At 46.0% G+C, this 26,675-nt stretch overlaps 1 protein-coding gene across 3 annotated transcripts in view; it reads left to right on the top strand.

Annotated features, from left to right (window-relative positions):
- RASGEF1C (RasGEF domain family member 1C) overlaps positions 1–26,675 on the top strand; it is a 74,363-nt gene that overhangs the window by 36,581 nt on the left and 11,107 nt on the right. For all 3 annotated transcript variants that reach the window (XM_068697684.1, XM_068697683.1, XM_068697685.1), the window contains exons 2-10: positions 7,495–7,677; positions 9,299–9,421; positions 12,004–12,141; positions 17,362–17,574; positions 18,315–18,389; positions 21,400–21,495; positions 22,571–22,673; positions 22,772–22,851; positions 23,319–23,414. In XM_068697684.1, the coding sequence (XP_068553785.1) occupies positions 7,501–7,677; positions 9,299–9,421; positions 12,004–12,141; positions 17,362–17,574; positions 18,315–18,389; positions 21,400–21,495; positions 22,571–22,673; positions 22,772–22,851; positions 23,319–23,414 (1,101 nt within the window). In that variant the 5' untranslated portion in view covers positions 7,495–7,500. The remainder of the gene's footprint in view (positions 1–7,494; positions 7,678–9,298; positions 9,422–12,003; positions 12,142–17,361; positions 17,575–18,314; positions 18,390–21,399; positions 21,496–22,570; positions 22,674–22,771; positions 22,852–23,318; positions 23,415–26,675) is intronic.

The raw sequence follows: 26,675 nt of genomic DNA, 5'->3' as shown, positions 1-26,675 counted from the left end.
GCATCTGCAGTCCGCTGAGGGGAGTTCTCCTCTACTAAAAGTCTGATAGGGATGGGGCACGGATGCACCACGGGCCCTGCACCGCAGAGGTAGCAGCGGGACCGCGGCTGCGCCGTGCCGGCAGCCCGAGGTAGCAGGGGCTGCCTTCAGTCTCGTGCCAGGGTTGGTGCCAGCTCGCTCTTACTCAGGAGAAATACTTCAGGCCTGAACCAATTTAATGAAAAGAGAAATTGTTCTGAGACTGAGGAAAAAAAAAGCTTTGCGTTGGGGCCGTTTTCCGGGGGGTTGTTCCCGAGCGATGGCAGCGCGTGCTGGCAGTGCTTGCTGATCCCAGGCGACGATGGCGTTTTGAGATAAATAGTGGGCTCGCTGCTCCGCTTGTTATTGAAGGGCTTTTATTATTGCTGATGTTACATGAAAAAGAAAGTTATTAAAAAAATGTGGCACTAACAAATTGAAGCCCCCAGGGAACTGTTGCCTGAATGAGATTTTGATTGGAGTTCAATTTAATTGGCCATAAATCTCCTCATTTCTGATTTACATTCTACTTCAGCCCAGTCTACCAAATTCATGATAATCAGGATTTCATTTTTCACTATCGAGCAAAATACTCGGACAGGAGCATAAACAGAAATACTCCGTCAGCAAGGTGACCTTGCTCTCGCTTGCCCTGTGCCGGTAATTGATTTAATGTCTCCTCCTTACCTACAAACTGGGCCTCGTTCAGAGCCACGTCCGTCACATTTGGAGGTAATTGGTTAGCGTAGTGGTTTTTCCACTGTAGGATTTTGACTGCAAGATATTTCTCGTAAAACCTCGAGTACAAAAGGAGCTGTGATCGCTCTCACTGACACGATGGCAGAGAATGGACAGGTAGGTGTGGGCACGCGCTCCTCTTGGCTGCCTTTGGATGCAGTTATGTGCCTATCTCGGAGAATAAAAGCTCTTGTTCTAGCTTGGGAGTAAATACACGAGATGCAGAGCCCAGTAATTTCTATAGGTTTTGAGCTAAATTGTTTCCCTGTCGCCCTGCAGTGTCCTTAGGGGAATGGAGTTAGGCTGCAAGCTCTGACTGTGCTGGACCTTTTGGGTTTTGGAGGGCTGCTGCAGAGGAGGAGCTGGCCTGCGGCCTGTGCCTGCCCTGAGCAGCGTGGCTCCATGTCCAAGTGCCAGCAGGGACAGGGCAGAGACCTGAGGGCTGGTCTGTGTGGTCACATCGCTCCTGGGGCGATGTCGGTGCTGGTTTGGAGGTGCCGGGCCCTGGTCCTGGGCCAAATCTTGGGGTGCTCTTGGCTAGAGTGCTTTCCACGGGGAAGGTGGAAACGCATCGAGAATTGTTCAGTGTGCAAGTTGGTGGCTGCTTTATACGGCAAAGGGCATTTTGGTTTAGGTTTTCCTCTTAAATCTGGTTTAGGGGGGGGTTGTGCTTTCCTCCTGACCCACAGCACCCAGGGGAGGCTCTGCACGGGAGGGCTGCGGGGACGAACTCCTTAGGGAGCTGACTGGGGGTGGAGATGAGTAAGAGGTGAGACACAGATGGGATCAAAGGCAATAGAATTGTCACCTAATTCCGATTAGATACCCAGAAACCAAAGCCCAGAAATTCACTTGCTGCTCTTGCAGTCTCGTACATGTGGATCTCAGCAAAGTGCCCCAGCCGGTGCAAGGAGTGGATAGGAAAGGGGAGAGAGCCAGCCCGCGTCCAAAGGGGCTCAATTGCTATTGAGCTGGGAGAATATTGCAGCTAAGTGTTCTTTCCCCACCTTTTCCATCTCCTGGTTCTTTTCCCGTCTGATTCTTTTGTGTTTGTAAGTTGCGCGGCTTCATTATATTGCTCATTTAACCATTTCCAGCAGTATTGGGATTGACAGGTTGAGCTTTCTGCAATCTCACAACTTCGCGGACTGTAAATTGAATGTTTTATGAACTGTTGAAAAGGTGAAAAGAAAGTTACATCTGCTACCAGCTTCCTAATTACATCAGCATCAAATGCATTATGAGTTTGTTAATGCCAGGTACTCCTGCTGGAAAAATATTTACAACCATGGCCTTGACAAGTGGAAGCAATTACTTTGTGGTGGTTTTTCTTTTGTTCTCTGAAACATCAGAGTTCTCTCTCTCCTCTTTCCTCTGCTTTGCTCCCTACAAAAGAAATAGAAAAAAAAAATCTGAATTTTAATTCACCGTGATTATCTTCCAAAGTTTGGTGGTGTTTGTTTTTTTGACTGCAAAGATGAATAGTTGGAAAATTACTGAAATTAATGTAAAGGAAAATGAGCATGTGTTACTGAAGTCTCTGCTGAGCCCAGCGGTGTGTAGGGCTTGGATGACAGCAGCAGTTAGGTAGTGAGGCAGATGAGACCCTTGCACAGAAGCTGTGTCTCCTTCACCTCCTGGTGCATCCAGCAGAAGGGTTCCCGAAGCTCTGTGTTACAGTAATCCTACCCAAACCCACTCGGACACAGACTCGTTTTCCTACAGAGCTCACCTAGGAAAGATTCATTTTAAAACGACTCTGAATTTGTGGATTTTTCTGCTGGTGGAGAACCTTGCTTTTGTTAGAAGCACTGAGCTTTGGCTCCCACGGATCCTAATGGGCGTGCTGCCACTGCTCCCTGCCCTGGTTTGGCAATACGCCGTGGGATCATCGTTGTTTAGAGGTAGATATGTGGGCACCTGTAGGAGACAGTTAGTCTCTGCTTGGCTGGACACAGCAGGGGATGTGTTCCCGTGGTGCTGGAGTCCCACAGTATTTGGGACACCACAGTTAAGCTGATTGCCACCAAGGAGGCATTGGGAGCTCTAAACCTGAGACATAAATGCTGGTGTTTACACCTGACAATTAGCACCACATGAAAGCTGGCATAATGAGCCTACAAGAGCATCTCCGGTCTAATTTTGAAGCTGGGTGTCTGTCGTTCTCAGCCATCATTGATAAAGTGTCTTCATGCCAACCAGTGCATCTACAGACAGACAGCTCCGTGTGGCTCTGGGCTCTGCCTTTAGGCTGCCTGTGAAATTGTCATCGGGGACGACTCTTGAAGCAGAGCAAATCCTTCAGCAAAGCTCTTCCAGTGAGTGTCACATGGAGATACCAGCAATGGTTGGATAATAGGTTTGATTACTAAAGCTGGGCAGGAATTCTCCTGGAAGATTTTCTTTTTTTTTTTTTCTTTTTCTTTTTTTTTCTCTTTTTTTCAAAAAAAAATCAATGTGAACCATCTTCATTTCCTTGAACTCTCTGGCTTTTGGTGAAAGCTTGCTTGATAGAGACTTTTGCAGGACTGAGATGGGATGCAAGACCTCTGCCACCTTTGTTCAGATGGGAATAAGAACCCCTCCACCTTGCTCTAGGTCAGGGATGTTTGTTCAAGTCTGTGCCTTGCCAGGTAATGCATGGCCTCGGGTCTCCTATACCCTGGTGAGTGCCTGCCTGTGCTCACTGAGCACTGCCTCACGTGTCCTGTGTCCTTGCATGGAGGACCCTGCTGTCACAGCCAGGAAAGAGAACGGATCTGAAGCCTCCCTGACGGCACAGACGGACACCCCAGCCTCCACACCTTCCCTTCCCATCCTCTCTGGCTCCTGTAATTCTGGTGGGAGATCTTCAAAAGCTTGTGCCTTTCATCCCTGAAGTGGGAAGGGTTTTATTTATTTTGGTAATCTGAAAGTTAAGTGGGTGGGAAGATAAGGCTGCAGCCCCACTGTTTGTCACATGGGCCCAGCTCTTGTTTCCCCTTGAGAGGAGCAGAGCAGATGGAAGGCAGAGATGAAATGAAGATCAAAAGTAAACAGTATGATTAAGTTTTTGATAAAAGGATAAAACACTTATCACATCAAAGCTGCTGAAAAACACATTAAACGTTTCCCGAACATTTTGTGTCCACGCAAGCATTAACCGCACTTACTACAGGGACGTTTGCGATGCCAGGCAGTGGAGTTGGAGAACGCTGCTGGGGTATTTACCTTGCAGTGGAGTTGGAGAACGCTGGTCAGGTATTTACCTTCGTGGCCCTGCCGTGGTCACCAGCTGGCAGGAGGCAGGCAGAGCTGGCAGCCTCTCAGCCCTTTCTCCAAGTCATGCCCTGCTCATTTTTTCAGGTGGGTGCTGCTTTTCCAGAGGTTTTAAGACACTTTTACCTGCAGATCGGTGCGGAGTTTGTGGGTGGCTTCTCTCCCAAGCACTGGTGATTGGCTCCTTGTTTTGGCTCAATGAATCAAGTCCTTAAATATTTTGTGTAAACAGCATAATTTGTAGTGAGAAGTGTCTGTGGGCTACCTGCTTTCATCAGTGTGTTGAAATAATGTGGAGTCTGGGGCTGCCTCTGGGCTGTTATTTCCAGATAAAGTAGAAAAAGGGTTTTATACCCAACATGGACTTTTTTTTTTTACAAATATCTTATGATCTGGATTTTTTACTTGTTGTGGTTTATACTAAAAAGGAAGGTTTCACTCCCTCATGTGATATTCTCTCTGTACTTAAAATATAGCCAAGAAATGGGGAAAGACTGCACTGGTTTGAGAGAGACGTATCAGAATCACAGAGAAGTTGATCAGAAGAGACCTCTTTTGTAGTCTCTGGTCCACGCTCCTCCAATCCTCTGAGCAGGATTAACTGCAAACTTTGCTCTGGGTGCTTGGAGCCTCGTCTGTCTGAGTTCTGAAAATCTCCCGGGATGGAGACTGAACATCCTCCTCCCCAGGTCCCTGTTCCAGTTGCACGCTGCACTCAGGAGGATTTTCTCTTAGTTCAGCAGGAGTTTCCCTCCTGCAGCCTGTGGTTGGTGCCTTTCAGCTTGCTGTACTCCCCTGCGAGGGGCTGGCTCTGCCTACACGGGCTCTGCTTTTGGAAAGACCGCTTTGGAAGCTGCATGAACAGAAAAAGGAACAAGGTGTGGCCAGCAGGAAAGTCACCGTCCTAAACTCCTGTCTGCAGAACGCCAGCATTAGTTCTTACCAAAATGAGGAGTGCAGGGGGTTTTGGTTTCTGGAGAGTTGGTCTTCATCCTGCTCTGAGGGTAACGGTGTCAGACAACAGTGAGCCAAAAGCCATGAAGTTAAAACCTTCACGTTTACAACAAAGGCAAGTCATATATGCCAGAGGTGTCACTGCCTCAGCCACGTTTGTGCAGCTGGTTTTATTCAGTTAAAAAAAGAAAAGATAACTTTTAAAAAAGTATTACGATGCATTTCAGCGAGATTTCTCTTGTAATGAGATGCAAAAGTTCAGGCAATATCCTGTTTAGATATGTTTCTATTTGATAATAAAAAGTGGCGCTGACAGTGAGGGATTGCACTGCATAAATCATTACTTTGGGTTTTGTTTTACACCGAGGCCGGGATGTGCCCTGTAAGTTCGCAGCTGGTTTAACTTTTTCTTTTTGTCGCCTAGACAGCTATATGTCCGTAAGATTTATTTCTTGATCTATATGGACATGTAATCTTTCTTGGGATTATTGCCATAGAAACAAGATGTAACACGGAGCGTGGTGGAAGTAACAAATGGGATTTGGCAGTCTCTCCCATTTACTACGCGGCGCCTGAGCTGTGTACAAAAAGCAGCAATTACTTGCTCTCAAAGCCTTATTAACAGGCACATCTGCACGATCATTAAAACTGGATACTTCAACTTTCCTTCTGCCTGGGATGACATTGAGACGTTACGGTCCTTACATTAAAATCCCCGCCACCTCGTTTGGGGTGCAGTTGAGGCAGGGATTTGTTCCCCAGCCCTGCTCCCGGCCTCCCAGACGATGCCGTAACCCCGATACTGGCTCTGGGGGAACGATCCCTCCTTTGAAGGGGGAAGCCACCCCGGTTTTGCTCGTACAGCCTGATCTCCTGCTGTGCTGGGGCTCAGCTCCCGGCATCTCCTGGGGCATCGCAGCCGGCCTGGCTCACAGGCGCTGCCTTCCCCTCCTCACTGCCCAGCATCGCTCCGAGCTGGCAGCTCACAGCAGCCTGAGCCCGGGGGAGTAGCTGGGTTGTGCCAGGCTGAGAGGTGCTTCTGCGTGCAGGGCTCTTCGGAGGAGTAACTACAAAGTGCCATGTGTGGGACTGAAGCTGAGCCGGCTGCCAGAGGCCCAGCGCGCCCTGTGAGCGTGAGGGAGAAACGTGAGCTCAGCTCTGTAAGCCAAAGCCACGGGGCAGCTCTGGAAGTTGTGTGGGATGGTAAAGAGGCAGAAAACGAGATGGAGCAGGGTGAAGGAAACGGCAGAGGAGGATGCCAGAAAATAAGGTGTATCCGGTGAGTGCCTGAGGCCGAGCAGCAGCAGGCAGGACGAGCTGTCACAGCAGGCAGTGTCAGCCCGTGGCCCTGTGCCTCCCTGCGTGGGAGGTGGATGCTGGCCCTGCAGGCCATGGGGTGCAGATCCTGCTCTTCCAGCAGGCAGAGGTTATGCTTAGGAGGGAGAGCTGCAGTCCTGGGAGATGTTTTGTAGCTGCTCAGGGGAGCAGAGGTTGGCTCAAGGACTCCTCCCTTTTGTCATCTCTTTCCCATCCTCCCTCTTGTCGAGTTAAATCAAATTTCGAAGCCAATCGTCAGGTCACAGGGGGTTTGTGTGTTCAAAGAACCTTGGTCTGGATGATGCATTTGCTGACCTGGGAGTGAGTGCACGCTGTCCTTGTCCCAGCCCCTGTCCTGCAGCCCAGCCTCTAGCCGAGAGCAGCGCTTTGAGGGGGCATTTCAGAGGCAGCTGGAGGTGCTTTAAAGCCCTCAGGGCAAAATCTGTCCTCTCCCTGCACCAACTCAGAAACAAAAAACTACTTTGCTGAACAGAAGAAATGTTTAAAGCTGATTGTAAACCACAAAAATGAGTTAGAGCCCAGAATGCAACCCGGACAGCCCAGAGAACTGACATACAGGGAGCTTGAAACTGGGCTACGTGCTCTGTGTTTGCCTGGCCTCCTTTTCAAAGGTGCTGAGGACTCTGCAGCTCTAGTGAAGCTGATGGCTGCTCAGGATCTTTCTGAAGCATATACTTAGTACCTAAGTATAGATCTGGGGCTGACTAGCTTCAGGCTCCAAAAACAGTGCAGGTGTCTGCCTTCTTCCTCTTCCTTGTTCCTCAATTCTTTGCCCTTTAATCCCTTTATCAACTCCCACATTCTCTGTTTCTCCAACCCTTTTTATTTTTCCATCCTCCTGCATTTGATTTCTGCTCCTGCTGCTATCACTTGCTCACTCTGATGGCTCTCCTGTCCCATGGGAGCCACGGAGCATTTCACAAGGCTCTTCCTGAGCCAAACCCAGGCTGGCACCCCCTTTTCTCTCCCTCTCATCCTAAATCCAAAGGTGTAAATCAAAACATTTTCCTGTGTATTTCCCATTGCAGGTGTGATCTGCTAATGACAACTCTAAAAAATGATATAACAAAGAGTGAATGTGAACAGGAAGCTCTCATTATTGGCTTCTGGTTTTCAAACCAACCTGAAGACAGCTGTGGCTGTGAACCTGAAGGGTCTTTGCCTGATGTGAGCTTTTCTCTGTTGCAGGAAGGCATGCCCCAAACGCTGACTTCTACCAGTATGTTTACCCCATGTAGCTTCAGCCCTCATCTACATACTGCAAAAGAAGATGAACAAGGAGGACTGATCTTCCAGGATGGAAACCTTACCTCAGCATCTCTGGATGCTCTAATCCAGCATCTCATACCTACCACTGATTACTACCCTGAAGTAAGCCATTCACAGTACAATAAACAGTTTATTTTTGATGAATTGGGACTGCGCTTTATGCAAAAGTGCAAATGTCTTCAATTTTCAATTAAGAGGGCTTATGTAAAGGCTGCGTATGTTAATGAATTGCTTTAAATGCTGTTTTGCTGTTCTGCATTTGTTTCCATGAAAAAGTAGATCCCAAAGTTGATGCTGCCTGTAAATGAGGGAACAGGGCAGGGGGAGAAGCTGTGGCGATGATGAATTAGTGATTTATCAGTAGGAGCACTGCAAAAATAGCAGCGCATCCCAGAGAGATTTAGATGAAGACTGAAGCAAAAAACTTCAAACCTGAACTGGCATTAAATTAGCTGAATTTCAGGAGCTGCTGAAGTCATCCAGGTTTCACTGCAGGTACGAAACAGTCCCTCAGTGAGAACAGAAACGCTGCTTCTGGTGGCTTCTTAATTTACCTGGGATTATGATCACAGCGACTTTGCAGTCACTGGACAGCAGGATCCGGACCCTAATCCTCTCTCCATCAGTGAATATTCAGTGTTTCTCCATCAGCAGTGTGAGGGTTTAAACTGTGAGCAGGTTTATGGTCCTGAAAGCCATTGGCTTCACTGGATTTTGCACATACTCAGTGGAATTCAGCACAGAATCTTACTGGAAGACTTTCAAGTGCTAATATGTCTCTGCGGAAAGGCTTGTGTTTCAAAGCACCGGAGCAGCATTGACTTCTGGGCAGTTCAGAGAATTCCTAAAGTTATCAATGCAGAGCAGACAGCGTGTTTTAAATTACCTGCAGCTCCGTTTCTGATCAGCTAAAAATAAGTAATAAAGAAACATGTTAATTAAAAAAGAACAGAAAGGCAATAAAAATAGGTAATGGCCAGATTAGTCTGTGAGATTTTCATTAAGGAACGTGTGATAGGAAATACTGCACCCGCTGCTCAGGAGCATGGCTAGGTCTGGGGGAAAGAAGATAATCCAGGCACCAGGGTGGGTTGGGAAGCAAATGACTGAGGATTCATGCGTATATTTTAATTTCACTGCAGAAATGCTTTAACTAATCCAAGGATTTATCCAACAGGCCTGCTCCCCTCAGGTTTACAGATGTGAGGCTGCATGTGGTGTAGTTTAGCTGATAGAAACATATTTTGGGGAGTTAGGAGGATAAATGAAATGTTCCCTGAAGGAGGCAGAGTGAGACCTTCAGGGCAGTAACAAAATGTGATTCATGTGAGGCTTTCTGAGCTCGCAGCCCTGTACAGCACTGGGATGCCTGAGTTTACACGATCAGCTTCCAGTGGTCTCTGTGCATTCCTGGTGGTGCTGTCTCCAATACCTGGGTCAGCTCCTGTAGAGAGACCTACGCACGGTCTTCGTTGCAACTTTGCACAGGGTTTGGGCAAGCAAAATTTGGACGTGGATGCTGTGGAGGTAGGAGCTACCGCTGCCTCCTGTGCCCACTGCAACCAGTTCTGTTTGTAGGGGCCAGGAATCGATGGCTTTTAGACACACAGCTCTGTTCTGTGTGTGCCAGTGGAAATAAAACCATGGAGTTCAGGGCTTTTATGACTAATATTACCCACTGAGTGGCTGGCTTACAGCAGGTGTGCTTGACTTTCTCCCACAGAAAGCCTACATCTTTACATTCCTGCTGAGTTCCAGACTCTTCATCGAACCCCATGAGCTTTTGTCCCGAGTTTGTCACAAGTGCATTGAGCAGCAGCGGCTGGATGACCCCGTGCTGGACAAGGTTAGTTCATCATTACATCAGAAAAATGTGAGGCATTTTCAACAGTCAGAGTTCTGGGGCTCTGGTTTGTGGCTTTGCCTCCCTTTGGATTGAATGAAACTTTTTCCTAAGTGTGACGGTTGTTGTTGAGATCCTGACACTGAGGCATCTTAGTACCCATGTCCCAGAGCAGCGCTCCAGCCACTAATCACTTCAGATCTTCTTCTAATTTCCCTTTCCCACTGTCTCAGCCTTCCCAGGTGGCTTTCCTTCCTAACTTCTTTAAGGCTTTGAAGCCTGCAGGATGCCAGGAGGTAGGACATAAACCTCACACACTGTCAATTGCAGGTGGCGGCACACTGCTCCCTCTCCCGTTTTTACTTAATGCGTCTGACCTTTTTATTTCTTGCTTCTGGTACAGTATGTAACAGTTCCCTTTGGCCTTACCTGTCAGTGTGAACGCCACGTACCAGCGTGCAGCTACCCACTAACCTCCCGCTGCCAGCACTGACAGATTGTCTGCACAGCCGTGCTGCAGAGCGGCGCTGTCTGGCACACCAGGAGCGAGCTGAAGCAGTACTGAGGCTGTGACAAGCTGACAGAATGAGCAAATCCAAGCTGTTAGTGCGTCACTGCTCCTCCTGTTTTGCCCTAGCGACTCTGCAGACCAGTACAGTGTTTACCAACACGCTTGCATCCTCTGGCAGCCCCACAGGCACTGTGATACATCTGGATCCCACTGGATCGCATTGAGAGTCTCAGTGCATGATGGAAGACCTCTCTGGTATGCTACCTGGAGCAGGAGATGAATCTTGAGTGCAGTGGAGAGGAGAAGAACACGCACCAGTTGCAATTTTCCAAAAAAAGAACCCAAAATTCTGGCATGGTTTTCAGGATTAGCTTTCCCAGCTTTGAAACATGATGTTTTTGGCATCAGTGTTCAATCACCAACATCTGAATGTACGTGCTTCTTTTGGCCTGTGCAAACCTGAGCAACTGGTTGCATGAGGAGCAGGAGCTATGCCTTCGCTGCACAGTACAATCAGCCAGACTGCATAGAAGTCTGGCATTTAGGTTGCACATACAATGTGAGTTGGAAATACCTGTGTGAGGTGCAGCATCCAGAACAGTTTTTCTGAGGTATGATGGATTCTGTTCTCTGATGCTATGCCAGATGCAAATTTAGGAGGATTAAAAATGTGAGCATTCCAAAGTTTTGCTGCTTATTAAACCTTGCAAGAAATGAGAAACGTGATCTTGTTATGATCTCAAATCTGCCTAAAGTGAATCTGCATTTTGGACGTTCCTGTAGTAATGCACAGTTGGTGGGACAGCTGATTTTGTGTTACTGAGAGTGGGGCTGACTTTGAAACTGCACATCAGTGACCTCCCATCCCCTGAGCCATGTCCTCTGACTTGCACCACGTCCTCTCCTTCCACTCGTAATAGCAGTTTATACAGCTGGAGCAAATGTCTCCCCAGACCTTTGTAGTTTCCAATAAAGCTTTCCCTTTAGCAGCCACCTGCTGGTCTTTGAGCATGAGCTTAATGCTAGCTGACAGCAGTTATTTTTAGAGATGTGGTTCATTGAAACCTGTTGTTGGTGGAAAGCTGAAATACGCGTTTCAACCACCTTGGTTGAAAAGCAGGGAGCTCTAGAGTATAATTTTTCCTGATTACAGGGTACACTTTAGCTACAGTACGTAAGATGCAAAAGAAGGCTGTTTGTTTGGGTCTGTGTTTTCTGTAAATAAAAATGCAGTTTGTTGTTTAACGCAATTTCCTTTTCCCATGTTCTTGGATAATGGAGGATGAAAGCTTTGGAAGCAGCTGCACTGGCAGTCTGTTGAGATAATACTAAGGCACCAATTGTGCTGTTCCCCACATATCCCTCCTTGTTCTGTATCATCCCGACTGTTCTGCTGCTGCATCCTCAGATAAATCTACACCAAAAGCAAAGTGGGCACCAGCTGTGTGTTCTGTGAGTGGGTGTCCTTATCCTATCATGACCTTGAGCTCATGTGGGAAGAGCACAACATTGTCAGTAGTCCAGGTAAAGTTCCTAAGGGCTGGTGTTTTGTCCGTCTGTTCTTCCTCATGTTACATATGCCACCGGTCACAAAGCAGTTTTTTCATCCTCACAGAAAGGAAAGAAGCAAAAGACTCACCACTTTGTTGGGCAAGAGATACATGATAATCAATTTTTTGGGGAAAGGATGAAAGCATAGGAGGGTTGTAAGTTCAAAGGAGAAGAACACATGGTTCAAATCAGCCAAAAGGCCAGTTGTTTTCAAAAAAGGTACAAAGGTTGCACCCACAAAATGTCCAGCCAACTACAAAGTGGCCAATTGCATGTGCAGAATACTTAAATCTGCATGTAAACCAGGTTGTTGCGCATGCATCTAAGTACTGGCATATTTGCATGCCAAAATGTGTCATTTGTGCAACATGCCATTAGTTTGCATGTGTGCAGATTTTGCAGGTGCAACTCTAAGTGTCTTCTTTGAAAATCTGGCCCCACATTCAGTAAGATATGTATTTGCTGGGACTTTAAAGAGTAAACCCATTTCAATCCCTGTGCATCATTCTGGTTTCCATTTCAGGCACGAATCAGAAAATTCGGACCCAAAATCTTACAGTTGCTGACAGAGTGGACAGAAACATTCCCGTATGACTTTCAGGAAGAGCGGATGATCGGCCATCTGAAAGACATGATTCACAGGATAGCCCCATGTGATGAGGTGAGGACAGCTGACTTGTGACACTCTGTGGAAGAGTTTGGTTCATTTTCCCACATGGTTCTTCCTTTTCCTCCTGATGTTTGCCACTTTTCTAGGAACTCTGCCTTGGAACTCTCACGGTTTTGTTCTCCTCTAGTGGTTAAAACCTGTAGTAGCTTCCCTGAAAGCCACATCTCTTGGTGTAGGTACTCCTGTGGTAGTAACACAGGGAAACATCAGAGTAATCAATAGGACTCATCTACTGCATATTCCTCATTTACAGATGGGAGATCTGATAGATAGCATAGACTGAAAGTGGTGCTTAGAATTCAAATAGCAACAGAGGTGTGATCTCCCAAATTATAGCCTAGCAGAGGAGTGAAATATCATGACCATCCTGCCCAAGCAATGGCTTAGGGAGCACTTCAGGATGTTTAATTTAGTGATGGTGGAGTGGAACAAGCATCTCATCATCAATTGAGAGTATGGAACTAAGAAAGATGATCAGGATGATCAGTTGCTTAAAGGTACCTGACAAAGGCTTCCTATTTCAAAGAAAATGAGTGGTTGTGAAAGTGGAACCATTTTTCATTCCTTATCTTACCTGTTTTCAGTCTGGTAACTGTCTTGAAACAATCTTTGCATTTTCTCATCTTTTTCATTAGTGAATCTAACAAGGGTTCAGTTTGCACACTCCTGTCCTGCATGAAAGAGTCCACAGGCCCTGTGCTTGAGCTGGTTGATATGGTAAAGCTGGCACCCGGATAGAAGGCAGACAGTCACAGAATAGCAGACAATGCCACTGGGATCCCCATCAAAGTCCATATATCTGTGGGCCAAAACGTAGCTCCTGTTGAATCCTGTCTGTTTTGCTGATACAGCAAGATTGCAAGGGACAGTTCCTACCTTTAACAAAAAAATAAATAAAAATGGTTATGGGCATGTAGCTTCTCTGGGTGTATAAAAGTGGCAGAAGACAGCAGTTTGTTGCCCTCTGGGCAGAAAATCAGCCTATATAGTTCCGTGGTCTTGGTGTTCAGTTACATGAGCTGCGTGTGGCAGAGCAGGACACAGTCAACAGCACATCTGTGAGGCCTGCTTCCAAATTCAGGTGGGTGAACTCCGTAAATTAATTCAGAAACATTAAAAGTACCACAAAGTCCAAGAAAATAACAAGGATAAGAGTAAATAGCACATAGAGAGTTTCTAATTACTTCTAGGTTAACCATGGGATGTGGAAGGACTCGGTCCCCCTCCAGCACCAGGGTCAGGCCACAGATGTGTGCAACTCAGTGTAACAAGAGGCACGATGCCCATTAGGGCAAGAGAGGGAGGGTGGAGAGAAAAAGAGAAAGAATTAGTGGAGTTGCAGCAAAACGGAAATGAAATTGAGCCCTCCTACCCACATGAAACACAAGAGAAATGGAAACAGCTGCACTTGGGCTGGGCTGGCATCACAGCTGGCACTTTTGGGTGGCTCTCGGCTGGCACAGCTCGGCTGGACCAGCCTGCGGGAGAGACAGGGTGGGAAGGGGAAGCTGCGTGACACTTCTCTAGAGGTGAAGGAAACAAAAAGGGCTGCCAGAAGGGACCCAACTCCATTGACCTGAGAGTCAAAATTCTTCTTCAAGGGAAACAAGCAATGAGCTTGCTCCTGCCAACCGCCAAGAAAGGCACCAGCACCTGAACTGTACAGACCTACCGAAATCATGTCTACATGTACTGGAAAGAAGGAACCAGCCAACAGGGCAGACAGCAGGGATATAACGGGTGTGGAGAAAACCGTTTTAAAAGGCAGCTGCTTTGTGCTAAGTACCTGCCCCGGTAAAGAGAAGTAAATGGTACAAATCAACCTTCTGCATACAGAGCAGTAATTTATTTGCCTAACCTGGGCAGATGCTGTGCACCTTTGCTTTGGAGCATGCACAGATGAGCAATGACGTTCTTGGGTGCTCTGGGGGGCCTCAGACTGGATTAGGTTCAAATCATTGTTTTTCAAATACTACTAGGAACTATAATTGCAAGTAATTATGCCTGAGCGAAATCAATAATTAATTTAAGGAACAGCTCGTATCCTGCAGATGCAAATTTCTTTTTTTTTTTAAGGGGCAGCACGAAAGAGTGGTGGTGCCCATTAGTTGTTTGGAAAAAAAAGTTGTTCCCATGGCGGATGAGAGAAATTAAAGATTGAAAGATTTGTGAGGTCATCTAGTCCATGTAGGTTAATGCAGGATTTTCCCCCCGCAGTGTGTGCTTCTGTCCTTTGTGTCGTCCAGAGGCTCCGTGATGTGCTTAGGAAGGTGTCCATGCTGAGAAGCATTTCTTACTAAGTGCTGTGATTTGCATTTAGAGTTGGAAATTTTAATTAAAATTTGAGCTCCTAAGCCACCTGCTGAGGCCTGCCATCTTCAGAGTAACTTTCCCAGTAAAGAATGAAACATTTTCTTTAAATATTAAACAGTAGAAGGCTTCTTTTGACTGTTAATGTGGCAATGAAGTGAAATAGGTTGACAGAGTCCCGCACGCCGCTCCTGTTCAAGGGGGGTCACTTGGTGGCAAGGTAATTATCAGCACGTTGAAGGTAATGAACAATGTTGTTTTCACCTACCGAACATAGTTTAAAGGAGGCAGGAAATACTTTTAAAAGGGCAAAAGCAGTTTTTAATTTTATTTATTTATTTCTTCCCTAATACAGGAAAAGGTTTCTGGGTGAGTCTCTCAAGAGCTCTCTTCTATGAATAATCTTTTTTATGTCCACTAACTCTTATTTCATTATGTTATCTGGTTGGCTTACCCAAATCTTTGTCTATTGTTGCCTATATCAATTTTTTTGTGCTGTGTTCTGTATGATGCTAGATGAAACTAGATCTCTTGATGATGGTGTATTGAAAGACTTGCTAAATATTCATGTCTTTCAACGAATTCTGCTGCTTTTTGGCTTTTCATCCAAACAGTGAAGACTGATACTGCACAGACATGGCTGAGCAAAGATTTCTCATCCAAACTCCTTTTGGAAAGCAAAGTTGGTTTTCAGCTTTTTTTTTTTTTTTTTTTTTTTTCTTTAGCCAAATGCTTTATACTCTCTAGAAAAGTTTGGTTTCAGAGATTAATTTCCATGTTTTCAAAACATGTTCACAAAATGTCAAAATACGTCACTACTTGATTTTCTACTAAAAATAGTCTTCTATTCATAGACCTTGGTAGGCTATTCTGAGTTTGGCAAACATACCTGGATGTAAGCTGCAGAAATGTTTTGATGGCATTCAGTAGTTCAGGCCCAGAATGGTCTTTGCAAATCAAACGAGTGACCATCTGCTTGAGCCAGGACTTACATGAAGAAGACCAGAAGTCTCTTTTCCATGGAGCTGGTGTATATCAGGAACAGATAAAAAGTGAAAGACGTTTTTTATTTTCTAAAAACTATTTCAATTATTTATTTTACATCTTCCTCACTCGATTTTCACTCCTCCTCTGTGATTTGCTTCTGAATGAAACCTGCGTTGATGTTCTTGAAGATGAGTCCCTCCTGCCTTCTAGGTACTTGCTTCATTTTGGACTTAGCAGCTCTGGTTTGCAAAATAACCTGACTACAAACTGCTTCTCTGGCTGTTCTCCAGCCTGACTCAAAAGAACATCTTCCTTGCATGAAATGAGAGGTACCTCAGCAATGTGAAACCTCCTGCTAGAACTGTGTACACATTACAAAGCATTGCACAGAAGTTGAAGCACTTGGGATGTTCTGAGGGCTTCCAGCCTGAGACCTTAACGGGAACAGGGCAGAAGGAAGCATGTTATGGGGACGCTGCTTCCAGTGGGCAGGTGGGATCCTATGTCAGCAAGGAGAATACTGCCTCCAGTTTCTGCTGCTTTGGTACTAGTCAGTGCCAAAAACTGAAGACTACCTGCAGTCTACAGAAGCCTGGAGAAGACAAAGGCTGTTTCTGATCCATGGGATTCAGGACTACTTCCCAAGCATGCACTTGGGCTGCGTGCAGCCTGGCCGTGGCACAGGTGTGTGTTGGCCTCCATGGGAAGGCACACGTGGGCCAAGTCCCTGTTGTGACAATAAAAACTGCACGGAGGGTGCCAAGGTGTACATCTGCTGCACAGTACAGATGTAACACGAGAGGGCTCTGTGCCAGCTCTGGTTTCACGCTGGCATTTTACAAACTGATGTTACTGGCAACTTAACATCACTGAAATCTGCTGGGATGAAGGGAGAGGAGGTGTTCCACACGTGAGCAGCCAGAGAATCTCTTCACTGTGCAGCTTTGTGCTGGGGGAGCAGCTGATAACAGGCCAACCTGACAACTACTGCCCCAAGTGACTGTGCCCTCAGAAAGTCAGCAAGCACCCATCGCACCACTGCCTGGTGCTACTTCTCTGGCTGGGAAAGCAAATGAGGCTTTCCTGCAGAGGAACACCTCAGTACAATATATCCTCTGCTCCATGTGAAGCTTTAGCCCAAGGACTTTTACAATTAATCCTCGTCTTCAGAGCCCATCTACCAGTTCTCTCAGCTTTATAATGTCTGCGTATGTCAGTCATGAAGAATTGAATTTCTTTGTGCCCATCCTCCATGGCCAGCAGCTCCACTCTTTTTTTTTGTAAAGAGCTGCTCCAGCTCTGAGAGCAACCTGCACAACTTGGTAATGATCATCCCGCTGAGCACGTGGCCGTGCCTGGAATACGATATCAGCTTCCTTCAGTAGCAATTAACATTTTGGATATTAAATACTCAAAGCTATGCAGTGCTCAGACCACTTCAGCTGGGTAGCAAGTAACAGCGTGCTTCTGCTGCTCTCGGCTCAAAATGCTGGAGAGAATAGATTTGAAAACATTTCTTAGTCCCAATAAGTTAGAGTTGACCGGGAACTATTTACAGGTAGTTTTCAGCCAACATGTTGCTGACATAAAGGATGGGTACCAAATGCTGCTGTGCTCCAGAAAGCTGGAATAACTCCTGTTGCAGCATTACTTCTCTGATCCCAGCAGCACTGGTGTTGGCAGCAATGTGTGAGTGTTGGTGCCAGCGCAGCCCACCAGCCCTGCTCGCCTCTTCTCTAGGCTGCAGTCTGTTGCTGCGGCCCGGAGCACAGAGCTGTAATTAAGCCAACCGATTATTCGGGTAACCTGTTGCTGGCTTAGGAGTATTTTGCAGAAGGCAAAATTCAGGTTAAAAACACACCTTTGTCAAATGCTGTGAGTGGTTTACGTTCCTTTCTCTCCCTGTCTCTCCAGGCCTACTGGAAAAAGATGAATCAGCTTTTGCAGACCCTGAATCAGAAGCTTGCAACCCTCAGCCACGGGCAAGAAGGGATTGTCAAGATCAGTGCTGCTGTCTCTGATAAGCTGGTTGCCTTTAAAAGTAAACCACCATCAATTCAGAGAGAGATCCTGAGCGTCTGCAGTGACCCTTACACTCTGGCTCAGCAGCTGACACATGTGGAGCTGGTACGTAGGAATGGTTTCCAACTTCTGCAGGCAGAGATATTATTTTAAGCCATCAGCTGCTAAGTATTCCAGACACAACCAAAAAATGTCCGCACTGCTGCAGCACATCCCGTGCTGTATCATCACTGCAGCAGGAGGCAGGGTTTGATAGGTTAAGAGATGCTTGGGAAGCAAGATGTATATCAGAGTGTTCCTGTGCATCTTGGGGCACATCACTTTACCTTTTCAGCTTGCTTATTCATTAAACAAGTCTTAGTCCCAGGAAGGTCAAGAGGTTCCCCCAGATCTTGGCCAGAGTGCTGTGCTGCACACCTTTCTCCCAGGTTCAGGTCCTCCCTAGGTGCTCACGGAAAAGCATAAAACATTATTGCTGCCCTCTGCAGATCTTCAGATGTTTTAATAATTCCTTGATTGATTTTAATAGTTTTTGAGTGTCCTAATCTTCCAAAATATCTCCACTAAAATACTTTGTGACCTGTGACCTACTGAAAACGTGTTGTTTTTTTTTGCTTTTTTGCTGTGGCTTCTCAGTAATGAGACGTGTTTATTCTCATCTTCCTCTTTCTGCTGAAATAACTCTAATTGTTCTTATGAATTTTAATGTCTTGTGCTAGTTGGCTGTCTACCAGTTCAGCAACATCATTCAAAACTTACAGATAATGGGAATGTTTTACCAAGAGAAACGGAGGACTGGGATGCTTTCTTATTTCTTCTGTCTCTCTCATTTTCCCCTCTAATAGGAAAGGCTAAGTCACATTGGACCCGAGGAGTTTGTGCAGGCATTTGTACATAAAGACCCTCTGGATGGCACTAAGGTATGACTTGTCCACATACGAAGTATTTCCTGCAATAACTGTTTGTTCTGAGTGAACTGATGTGAGCTGAACCAATCCATAAAAGCAGGGCCTGGGATGTATATCAGCCAGGGCCAGGCCAGCTGGCAGAGCTGACTGCAAGGATGGGACCTGGTGGTAGATCTCTTGCTGGCAGGTCGTTGTCATTCCTTCCTTGTGAGAATATGTCCCAGCCAGAGACTGGCCTCCTTGCTGAAATTCTGACCCCTGGCTTCTCCTCCTAACCTGCTTTGGCCAGGGCAGAGGGCCTGTAGCTGTGCAGAACCAGGGGGTGTCTGCTGCTGGTGTTAGAGGCGTAAAGACTCTGGACATGAGGTAATGTGCACGGCGTGTGCCCAGACACCACAGCAGTGAGTCAGTGCGTCATGAATCAACAGCCTCTGCTCTCTGCACACAATAGCTTGGAACCCAAAGCTCTGCAGGGAACGGAGCGCCTGGTCAGGGCTTCCTCCAAAATTGTTGGAAGCCAGTCGGAGTCTTTCCGCTGATTCCAGTGGGGTTTGAAGCAGTGTTTCAGTGAGTGCCTCAGCACGGGAAGAGACTTTCTGGCTGGAGAGTGGGAGTCTGAGATTTCACGTGCTGCCAGGAAAGAAAGAGGGTGGAAAATACTTCCCCAGAACCAGACCCATGCATGGGCTCCCACTGAGGTCATACATCAGTGGCAGAATTTATCACTAGAAACAGGGAGACTGCTCTTTGTAGTGTTTCCCAAAGAGCACCAGCATAGCTTGTACTTGTGAAGGCAGGGAGGCACGGACAGACAAAAAGTGCAGCCTTGGGCTCTGTCCTTCTCTCACTGGGGTTACAGAGATTGAGGGAAAGGAGAGAAAAATGAAAGGAATCATACGGGGGCACTGAATCTGAGTGAAGTTTGGAAAAATGGGAGGGAGGTGGCAGTAAATGAAGTCAAATTCTGTCAAGCCATAGAGGCATGCTAAGAAGAAGAAGGAAATGTTCAGCAATAAGGAGGTGTGTGCACAATGGCTGTAGCTGTATCTAGAATTTCTAATGTGGTGGCAGCACAGAGTGATACTGAGTAATAAGGAAACATCAACTAAGGTGGACAGGTAGGATTAGAATGGGAGGTGGAGAGCCTGAAAGTAGCAGTGGGATGGGAAATCCAATCAAAACATCTCAATAGACTCTGACAAGAGATGTTTCTAAACAAATTTGACAGTTACGCATGTTCTTCAAATGCAAAACTGAACGCTGGGGTGCTGCCCAGTGCCAGTCCTGTGACGTAGTGCACATTAAGGGAGAAAAGAAGAGCTCGAAGCAGGGATGCATCACTGCATTACCTTCTTGCATGAAGGCTTCAAAAGGTTTCATTTATGAATGTTTATCAAGCACGTTGAGAGCTGCAGATGGAGGATGCTAGGGAGGTGCTAAATATTGTTGCCGTTTATAAATCTTAACCTTTAAAAAGCTGTCTCCTTCAGCTTCAAATGTATGCATTTTACACAAGTTTTGTGGCATTAGCTATCGTTCTTGTGACCTGGCACGGGACAGCAGTGTTGTGATGGAAATATCACATTCAGAACAAAAACTAGGTTTTTTATACTTTTTTTTCCCCTGTAACAGGGAGCAAGAAATACCACAGAGTGCAATAAAAGCAACTGCTGTAGATAGGCTGGGGCTGCTTTGGGTTTTCTTTTTGTTTGATATTCACGTGCTGCTTGCCAATGTTTACTGCTGAGATGCTTTTAATATGTATATATATTTTATTGTATGTATAGTCTACTCATAAAGGGGGTAGGAATTGCAGGCTTGTTAAGATTTGCCCCCAGTATGGTACTGTGATTTCTGCTTCCAAAAATGCCTGCATACAGAACTGCAGGTAAATATTGTCCTTTGAATTACCTTGATTGGAAGAATCTTAATGTAATGTAAATCACACTGAGGCCTATTTCTTAAGGGGTTTTAGGTGCTTGTTTAACTTACATAACGTGGGCAGTCCCACTGACGTTCGTGGAGCTGTGTTTTTGCGTTGTGATTTTCTTCTTGGTGGCATGTATTTCTGGCAGCTCTGGGAAATGATCATCTGTGGCAAACAAAAATTCAGTATTCTCTGATACCCTCTAGTGGATGCTGACGAATGTTCAGGTAAATGATGTGAACTCTAGAGAGCAGTGTGTCCTCAATGGACAGTCTCAGAATGTAGGGCTGGGAAAAGGAGTTCCTACAATTCTTACAACCCCAAGCAGCATCTCCAGGCTGGGTGAGCTACCCTGTCACTCTGATGAAGTCAAATTATCTGCTGATATCAAAGTAGCTGCAGGAGTTCAGTCAAGTATCTGCTCCCACAGCCCCTTATTAGCTGCGGGAATTTATATAAAACTTCCTAAAAGTGCTTCTTGTCATGGCTCTTATTGAAGAAGTGTGTCTTGCATGTACGTGACCAGAGCAGCCAGCAAGACAGAGCTGGGGCACTGCACAGCCTATTACCCTGAATACTCGAGAGAATAAGAGAAATATTTTTCCCATAAAGAAGTAACTAGCGGTGTTTTTTCTTTTGCTCACTGCTTGTTCACTTCCCTGAATTACGGGGAACTTTAAAAAAGAGCCGTGGGTGATGGTGTTCACTGAAGCGAGGGAAGTGCTGGAATCAAAGGCACAAACCGGGTGGCTGTGGAAAATGGTGCTCGTTTTACCTTCTCTGCGTGGTGGTGTTGCTGCCTGCTGGCTGGTAATAGCAAGCAAGGGTCAGCGCAGGCTGCGTTGGTGAGCAGGCAGAACGGGGATGTTTTCCAGGCACTGCTCTGAACTGCGTGGAGTGACCCGGGGGGCTGGACCCCGTGCCTCCACACAGCACCCACCCACCCGCTGCCTTTCTCCAAGGAGCCCTTAACGCTGTCTTCTCGGTGCCTGAGAGAGATGTGGTCGAGTGATTGCTTTGTGTAGGATGTAGCTTAGCAGTTGGGCAGGTATCTGAAATGCAATTACAAGTCTTCCTGTGCTTTTTGCTCCCCAGCCTTGTTTCAGTGAGCAGAAGAAGACCAGTAACCTTGAGGCCTATGTGAAATGGTTCAACAGACTCTGCTATCTTGTAGCAACGGAAATCTGCATGGTAAGTGGAACAGATGTGGCATGCTTTACTGCTGCTCGAGGTACCGCTTTAAGGTGGCACATTAATAAGGAAACCTGGGGATTTATTTCTTATGACCTAGCTAAGCGCCTGACAGTAAGTTTTAGCAGTGCTGCATTCACAGAAACAACCTGATAAATGACAAGCATATTGCAAAACAGAGCTGGCAGCACACTGGGGATACGCTTTCTATTGATGTAGTAGGAGCACAGTGTGGAATAATGAACCCTGCAGGGAAAAAGAGAGGAAAAAATGCCTTGAATTATCCTCTGAGATTTCTGCTGGAAAAGATTCTAGTGGAGCAGTATTTGTTAGCTGTCATCCTGAAGCTCTGTTGTGCATGTGAATTCCCATCGCGTGGTGCTTTGTCCTGCTGCCCATTGCTGTAGCTGTGACTGCTGTGTTTTTTTTTCACTTGGTAGTGGTTTTAGTTTGTTTAGATTGACCCCATCAAAATGAAATTAATGTTTTCCCCTTTGAAGGGGGGAATAGTAACAGGATAAACAGCCTCCATAGCTTGTGATTTGACAGCGTTGTCATCTGAAGATCTTCTTTGAAAGGTGGGGTGATTCCAGCCCAGTTGCAATGTGGATTAAAATGCAAGGTTCCATTAGGCCTGCCCATCTTGCTGAAAGGCCCAGAACAGGGGAAAGAGATTAATGCAGGGAAACAAAGCCTTCCTGGGACAAAGGTGCTGTGTCAGATGGGTGTGAAATCCTGCCGTAGGGATGTCAACAGTGATGTGCCCACTGACTTCAGGGAGGCCAGCAGGGAGCTGGCACTGCTTGGGCTGTTTGGGCTGCCTGCTCCATCACTAAGACACTGAGGCAAGCCTGGGTACTGCCATGGAGTCCTTCTGGGTCATCTCAATGAAAACTTTGATTTTTGGACACTGCCAGTCACTGGCATCCACTGGGTTGCTGGAACAGAACTGGGGCCAGTGGCTGATAGCAGCAGGTAGCTTAAGTAGCATGGACCCTGCTATGTGTGGGATGATTACCTGAGATGCCCTCCAATTCTGCATGTGCTGATTATAAATCTTTATGTTAATTTGCAGCCTGCAAAAAAGAAACAGCGAGCACAAGTCATTGAATTCTTCATTGATGTTGCCCGAGAGTGCTTTAACATAGGGAATTTTAATTCACTGATGGCAATCATTTGTAAGTACAGCTCCTAACCAGATGTCACCACGGGCTGTAACAAATAAAGGGGAAGCCTGACTCTCATCCATGGCTTTTCTTTTACACTTTCCTCACAGCTGGAATGAACATGAGTCCAGTTTCCAGGTTAAAGAAGACTTGGTCAAAAGTGAAAACAGCCAAATTCTTCATTCTTGAGGTAAATGAATAAATAAAGGCATGCTGCTTGAATTGTGTTTCGGATTCTTTGTTTTTGTGAATTTTCCCATTCCAATAAACAGTAGTTAGAGTCTTTACTGTTTTTTAGGAGTCAGGCTTCCAATAAACATTAACTAGAGGGCATGTTTTTTAACCACCTATTCAAACAGTTTATGCAGGGTGGTTGGCTTTTGTATGGCGAATACTAGGATTTGGCATATATAAAATTTGCAGTCCTTAGTCTTCAAATAAAAGCTCAGAAAGTTATTAATAGAAAAAAATGTTAGTTACAGTCATGATCTGTGCCTGCAGAGCTCTAATTGTATCTGTGGTTCACGGGTTTTGTGTGCATGTGGATTTTTGAAGATGTAGGCTAGACTGTTTACGATTTGGTACAACTAAAGGCAAAGCTGCCTTCAGAGGACGCAGGTTGTGTTCTAACCAATGTGTTGTCTTTTGTGTATCTAGCACCAGATGGACCCTACTGGTAACTTCTATAACTACAGAACTGCACTGCGGGGGGCTGCTCACAGATCCCTCACTGCACACAGCAACAGGGAAAAGGTAGGTGTGACCACATCCCACTCACCTCCAAACGGTTGGTGTGCATTGCTGCTGAGAGCGTGACTGAAACACTTGATGCAAGTGCTCTCCTCTCTTCCATGGGGCACCAGTGCAAAGCTTGCACACTGCTAAGCTCAACTAAAAATGTAAGTCAGCAGCTAAAAGGAGTCTGAAATGGATCGTGGGGCTTTTGTGGACTTGCTCTCAGGGAGCTGGGAAGGGCAGGACATGCAGTAGGGGGGACTTCATTGCAAGCATCTCTGTATCTCTTAAAAATTCATATTGCGTAGAATGATAAACCGTGTGGAATGGGTATTCCAGATTAAAATGACTTCTGTTTTGGTATGGAGCATGAGCTTGGCAGGCCCAGGTGGAGCTGCACTTTGTTGCAACTGTGCCAGCCAGCTACTCTGTGCAGACAAGCCCTTACTGTAAGTGTATGATTAGAGAACAAAGCACAGCACTCAGAGATGATAAGCTAGTTCTCCATTTATATTACAGAAAGATGACCTACTGCAAGTCATGCCAAAAAAAAAGTCTGGTCTGAAGCCATTGTAGGAAATTTGGGGTGAAATTCTCTATTTGTGAGTTTTCATTTCATTTGGTTGTTGATGCCATCTTGCTGAGCGAGAATTGAGCCATCAGTGTTAGCGGCAGATATGTAGCTTTCTGAGACATCACTGATACTGCAAAAGATCAGATTGATGAGATGTTAGTGCATAATCCTGCTGGTTTGGGCCTCAGTGTGCATCTTGTTCATTTTCTTCTTTCTCCATTCAGTTCTTTTATTTATTTTTATGAAGGAGTATTTGTGTTTAACATTGCAATTGCACATAGTAATAAATGGGTAATCTCTGCACAAAGCGTGGCTAAGGTAGATACTGCATGAACAAGCATAAGGCAGAATTGAATATTCTTTCACTAGAGGAGCCAGGCTAGATGCTGATCTCACGTCCCTGCAAATTTGATGTAAATCTGCTGAAGCTAATGGAATCTTGCAGCATTTATGGTGAAATGAGATCAGCAGCTGGTCGCAGGCTGACTCAGCTGCAAAGGGAGTATGCTGAGTTGTTCTGAAAAGCACTTCTGTATGCAAGGAGGAGACAATGGCTGTGGATATTTGTGAGCAGCAGAAAATTCTTTTAACTCTCCCAGAACACAGCAAGGACCCATCAGTCAGATCTCTTTGGAGTTTCGTTCTACTGCAACCATGATATATATTCAAGCCAGCTGCTTTATTGTTTGATTTAATTTCCTGTGGAAGTTCGCAGTCTCTGCCATATCTCTCCCCCTAGGAAGTTAGGATGGAGGACGGAGAGATTATTAAATTGAAAGGAAGCTATTTTACATAAGAAGAAGCCTATATTCTATTTCTCTTGTGTACATAACATTAGTTCAAATGATCAAGCACATGACTTGGTAGTTGATCATGCTGGGTATTTTACAGTGCCAGACAGAGAAGGTCGTGTCATTCATGCTGTAGGAATTAAGGAATTGTGTTGCCTATTGTAAACCGGATTATTAGTTACTCATTTTAATGACTTTGAGTAAAATTGAAAGAACACAATCCCTCTTTGGATCAGAAATGTTACCTTCTTTTGTAGTAAGCTTGTAGCAAAGTGCTCTCATTGAAGAAAATATTTTTCCTCTAATTGAGCTGTGCTTATAACAGCTTGAGGTCGCAGTCCCCTCTGCCCCTCTCCTCAGCAGTTGGGCACCACAGAAGCACACATGGAGGCTTCGGGCCTCAGTCCACCTGCTTGAGAAATACATCATTCACTCCATCGTGATGTGATCCTCAGGGTGCTGGCGTGAGCCTGCAGCACAGGCTGTAGGAGAAGATCTCAGGATACCCATGGACGATCCCCTGAGCTCAGTCCGGACTGTTTTAATCCAGCCCTTTCCTTAGGGTGTAAATGGTGTAGTTACAACTCCCTGTACTTGTTCAGAAGCAGGCTTGTAAAAAGGCACGGGAAGGCAGCTCTCAAAAGCAGGAGATGTGATACAGAGGCAGAAGGAAACCTGCTAGAGTACAGGGTGAGAAGAGCACCGCTAACGAAGGAGGGTGGTGCCTCGTGCAGCATTCAGAGCACTGTGCTCGTCAGGAACTAAGCCTGGTTTTAGCTGACCTGTTCCATCTCCAAAATAAGGCAGTCCACTGGGAAACCCAGTGCTCAGTGTTAATGCTGGGTCTCTGATCGGCTTTGAAATGCTGGGAGCGTGTACAGCGCCGTGCCGTGCGTCGCTGCCACGCGATGCTGCAGAGCAAGAACACGTCTGATCTCATCAGCTTGCTTCTTCCTGCAGGAGGCAACTGCCCTTCGGCGTGTGGGTGGGTTGGATGCGCTGGGGGGAATCAAAAGGGAGTGAAATTGGAGTTTCTGGCACTAACCCAGATTTTATGCTAGCAAAGTGCCTGGATTGAAGCCAACGTTAAAGTGTAACTCTATCCACTTCTGTTGTTTTTACTACAGAAACGCGGAAGGCAAAACATGCAGGGTGGCATATTTTTATTGGGGAAATAAATGGTGACCAAAAGATACAAATCCTCTGGAGATGAGTGGAGAACTGGTATCCCAGGGAATGCCTTTGCTGCGCTTTGGATGCAGATGAGAACAAACTGCCCACGCTCTGAGCTGGCTGGTGGCTCTGTAACTGTATTAGCATGGCACTGAGCCCACGTTAATATACCTTCCTTCTCAGCAAGGCTTTTAGTTTATGTTCAGTACCATTAATGATGGTGACCTAGCTCCCAGGCAGCATGGAGCAGGCAGAACAAGCTTGTATCTGTCTGAAAACAAGTATGTAGGCAGAGGCTGGCAGTAATTCTTAGCCGGAGATCAGTGCCTGGCTCCAGCTCTCTGTGTCTCTTTTGACTTTATACGACCACTGCCATCCTGGACAGTGAGTATCATAGTTTTTGGTAGAAAACAAACCTTAGGCTAAATTGCGTTCCTTACCTTAGGCTGGTTCAGACAATGATGCTGTGATGTACCAAGAGTTAATAAACTGGGTTATTAGTATTTTCTTAGTCATGGTAGTCTGCTCGGTGCACTTTGTTTTCAGTTCACACTCGCTTCAGCGTTCTTTCTCCTGATGACTGAAGGTGTCTCTATACCCTCCTGCCCTTTTGCTTGCCTGTCACTCTGCTGCTTTATAGGTGCACAAAACACTGAAAAGTTAATACTTTTTTTCTCCTCTCTCCTGGCTGAGTTCTCGTTTCATGCAGAGAAAATACTGAAGTGGAAAGATAATAGTTAT

The sequence above is a fragment of the Anas acuta genome, chromosome 14 (assembly GCF_963932015.1).
Source record: "Anas acuta chromosome 14, bAnaAcu1.1, whole genome shotgun sequence".
In the NCBI taxonomy this organism is placed as follows: Eukaryota; Metazoa; Chordata; class Aves; order Anseriformes; family Anatidae; genus Anas; species Anas acuta.
This window is presented reverse-complemented; position numbering and strand designations above follow the sequence as displayed.